Source organism: Sinocyclocheilus rhinocerous, unplaced genomic scaffold, assembly GCF_001515625.1.
Source record: "Sinocyclocheilus rhinocerous isolate Xijiao unplaced genomic scaffold, SAMN03320098_v1.1 scaffold24, whole genome shotgun sequence".
Classification (NCBI taxonomy): domain Eukaryota; kingdom Metazoa; phylum Chordata; class Actinopteri; order Cypriniformes; family Cyprinidae; genus Sinocyclocheilus; species Sinocyclocheilus rhinocerous.
In genome coordinates, this window is record NW_015647124.1 from 2791916 (window position 1) to 2794910 (window position 2995).

General features: G+C 36.6%; 1 protein-coding gene across 1 annotated transcript in view; it reads left to right on the forward strand.

Annotated features, from left to right (window-relative positions):
* The window catches only part of ubtd1b (ubiquitin domain containing 1b), a 15790-nt gene extending 13513 nt beyond the window's left edge, over positions 1 to 2277 (forward strand). The window contains exon 3 of the mRNA XM_016513390.1: positions 314 to 2277. Coding sequence (XP_016368876.1) covers positions 314 to 696 — 383 coding nt within the window. The 3' untranslated portion in view covers positions 697 to 2277. The remainder of the gene's footprint in view (positions 1 to 313) is intronic.
* Positions 2278 to 2995: the final 718 nt, after the last annotated feature.

Sequence of the window (2995 nt, forward strand, 5' to 3'; positions counted from 1 at the left end):
ATCCAGGGTCCCATATCTTTAACTATTTTCAAATATTTTAATACATCTTTTTTTTTTTTTGTTAGTTGTTGTTGTATTAAAACATTTGATATTTTTCATCAAATAAACATTTAACCTTTTAAATACCCTGTTGTTCTCATAACCCAACCCTTATTTTCTTTATTGGTCTAGAGGGGAAGTTTTTACCATAATGAAGAAGTATTTAATGACATGAAAACAAAAGAAATGACAACACGCATCAACCCTCATTGTTATACCTGTAACACTTTATTTCCCCATCACTGACGATTGTTTGTACTTTCAATCACTCCAGGATCCCTGACCGAGTGTTACGACGAACTCGGCAACCGCTACCAGCTACCGGTTTATTGCCTGGCCCCGCCTGTCAACCTGATTACAGAAAGAAGTGAGGAAGACCTGTCGGACAACCCTGAGCCCCTGACGACGCAGAAGAAAGAGTTCCAGCTGAAGGTACGGCTCTCCACCGGCAAAGACCTGCGTCTGAACGCCAGCATGACCGACACCATCGGCTTGCTGAAAAAGCAGCTACAAGCTCAGGAGAGCATTGAGCTGGCCCATCAACGCTGGTTCTTCTCTGGAAAGCTCCTCACAGACAAGACCCGCCTGCAGGACACCAAGATCCAGAAGGATTTTGTTATCCAGGTCATCGTGAACCAGCCGACACCAAACAACTAAGACGGAGCGGACAGACTACAGAGGGATAAAGGACCAAACCACAGCAGCTGAAAGAGCGTCGAACAATAAAACGTTTTGCACAAAAATGAATCGAGACAGACAAGCGTCTTGATCCTGCTGTTTTAAAATGCTCCATGATTCACAGCGGGAATGCATCAAGCCCTCTCTGTAATCGAATGTCTGGAAAAACAAATAAACCAAATGCAACGGATCGCATCTGTACCGACTTGAGCAGAAGTGCCAACGTGAATTTGGTAGCGAAGCACACTGATTTGTGTCTCTTGACTATGCATATCCTGCAAAATACCTATATGATCCTCTGAAAATGATCTCCCCTTTTAAGATAATTGAACTTGAGCTTCATTTTGCACACTTGAGTATCTTAGAATAGTCGTGCCTTGAAAGAAGAGTAGATGGTTCCTAAATGCTGTTTTTATTTCGCTTACGAGGCATGTTCGGTCACTTTCACATGCTTTGTATCTTATGACTGATGTCTTTGAGCACAACACGGTGCTTTTTCTATGCAATCTCGAAACCGGAAAAAGACGCTGTGCTAAAAGGCTCGAGTGCACAAAGACGCATTAAACGGACAGTGACGCGACATCTTCATCTGCTGACTCCGTGCCCTGTAGATTACAATCATCTTGTAGATGAAACCATACTGCTGCCTCTTAAGGGAAGATTGGACACACTATCAGTTTAATGGCTGTTCGACTTCCTCTTCCTCTTTTATAGTGCTTTTATGCTGTAAGCGCTCAGGCTGCAATCAGTCAATATTGCTACTATTTTGAGAGATTATATTCTGTACTATTCCAATCTTTACCTTGCTTTTCTAATAACTTGGAGTAAGACTTTTTACTGATTCTTAAACATTTATCAGTGGCATTACAAGGATGTTATATTTTGATTATAATTTACCACGAGCATCACTTTAAGAATGCATTCTGTAACGGAGGTTATCTGTATTAGGCCTGTAACATGTTCACAAACGTTCGGTCGTCAATGTCCGTTCAGTTTAATGCGGATGCAAAAACGTTTCTTTTACTAAAGGTTTTCTGCTCCTGATTATATCACCGTGTGACTCTCAGCGCACACCACACCGGTTAGAAACAGCTCGTTACCTCACTGGCAACTGTTCCTCATTAGTCTTAAGTCTCCCGAGCGCTGGCGTGTTCATTATATGTTTCTCTAGTATCACGCCATTCCTTCTACTCTGGGTTACTTTTCTTCTGTTGTTTTTGAGCATTTTTTTCTTATAAACAAATACACATTGGTGTAGATAAACCTTTTTGGATGAGAGAAATCACATTAATTTATCATTGCAAACTCCAAAAGTTTCAGTCACTGTGCAAATTGCATCATTTTGCATTCAAGTAATATTCCAGGTTAAATACAAGTTAAACTGTACCGAAACCTCTGTATTTCACCGTAATCTACCAATTTCCATAATTAATGAACTCCATAATTTAATATTTATGCACTTGCAATGTAAGTCCATGTGGTACTTTCTTTGGTAATAGACAGTATGCAGTAGCTTAAAGGGATAATTCAGCACAAAATTAAAATTCTGTCATTATTTACTCACCCTCAAGTTCTAAACCTGTGGAACATAACATTTTAAAAGTTCTCCGTCTCTTTTTTTTTTTTTTTTTTTTTTTTTTTTTTTTTTTTTTTTTGTCTCTTTTTTTTTTGTTTTGTTTTTTGTTCCTTTTTTTTGTTTTGTTTTTACATAAAAAGTTTAAATTATGAGATAAAAGGTCATGTTTATGAGAAGAAATGAGATAAAAAGTAATAATTATGAGATAAAAAGTCAAAAGTTTGTTTGTAATTATGAGCTAAAAAGCAAAATTATGAAAAAAGTCAGAATTGTGATGTTCATAATTCTGACAAAACTTCGACTTAAGTCAAAATTATGACTACTGTTATGATTGAGATACTATCTCAAAAGTCATAAATCTGACAAATTGCATTTGATGATCTCAATTTGGGCTTATATTTTGACTTTTCATAAGTTTACATTTTTGCCAGAATTATGATTAGTTGAAATTGAGATCTCAATTTCAACTTTTCATCATTTTGATTTATCTAAATTTATCTCATAATTTTTGTATCATTTTTATCTCATAACAAAAGCTGTAATAATAACAATAAAATGTGACTTATTTGTCCATAAAATGAAAGTCAATAGGGTCCATTGCAGTTTTGGACCCCATAAGCTGTCGTTATATACAAAAACAGTAGAAACATTTATATATCTTTTGTGCTTTGCAGAAGAAAGTAAGTCACACAGGTTTGGAAC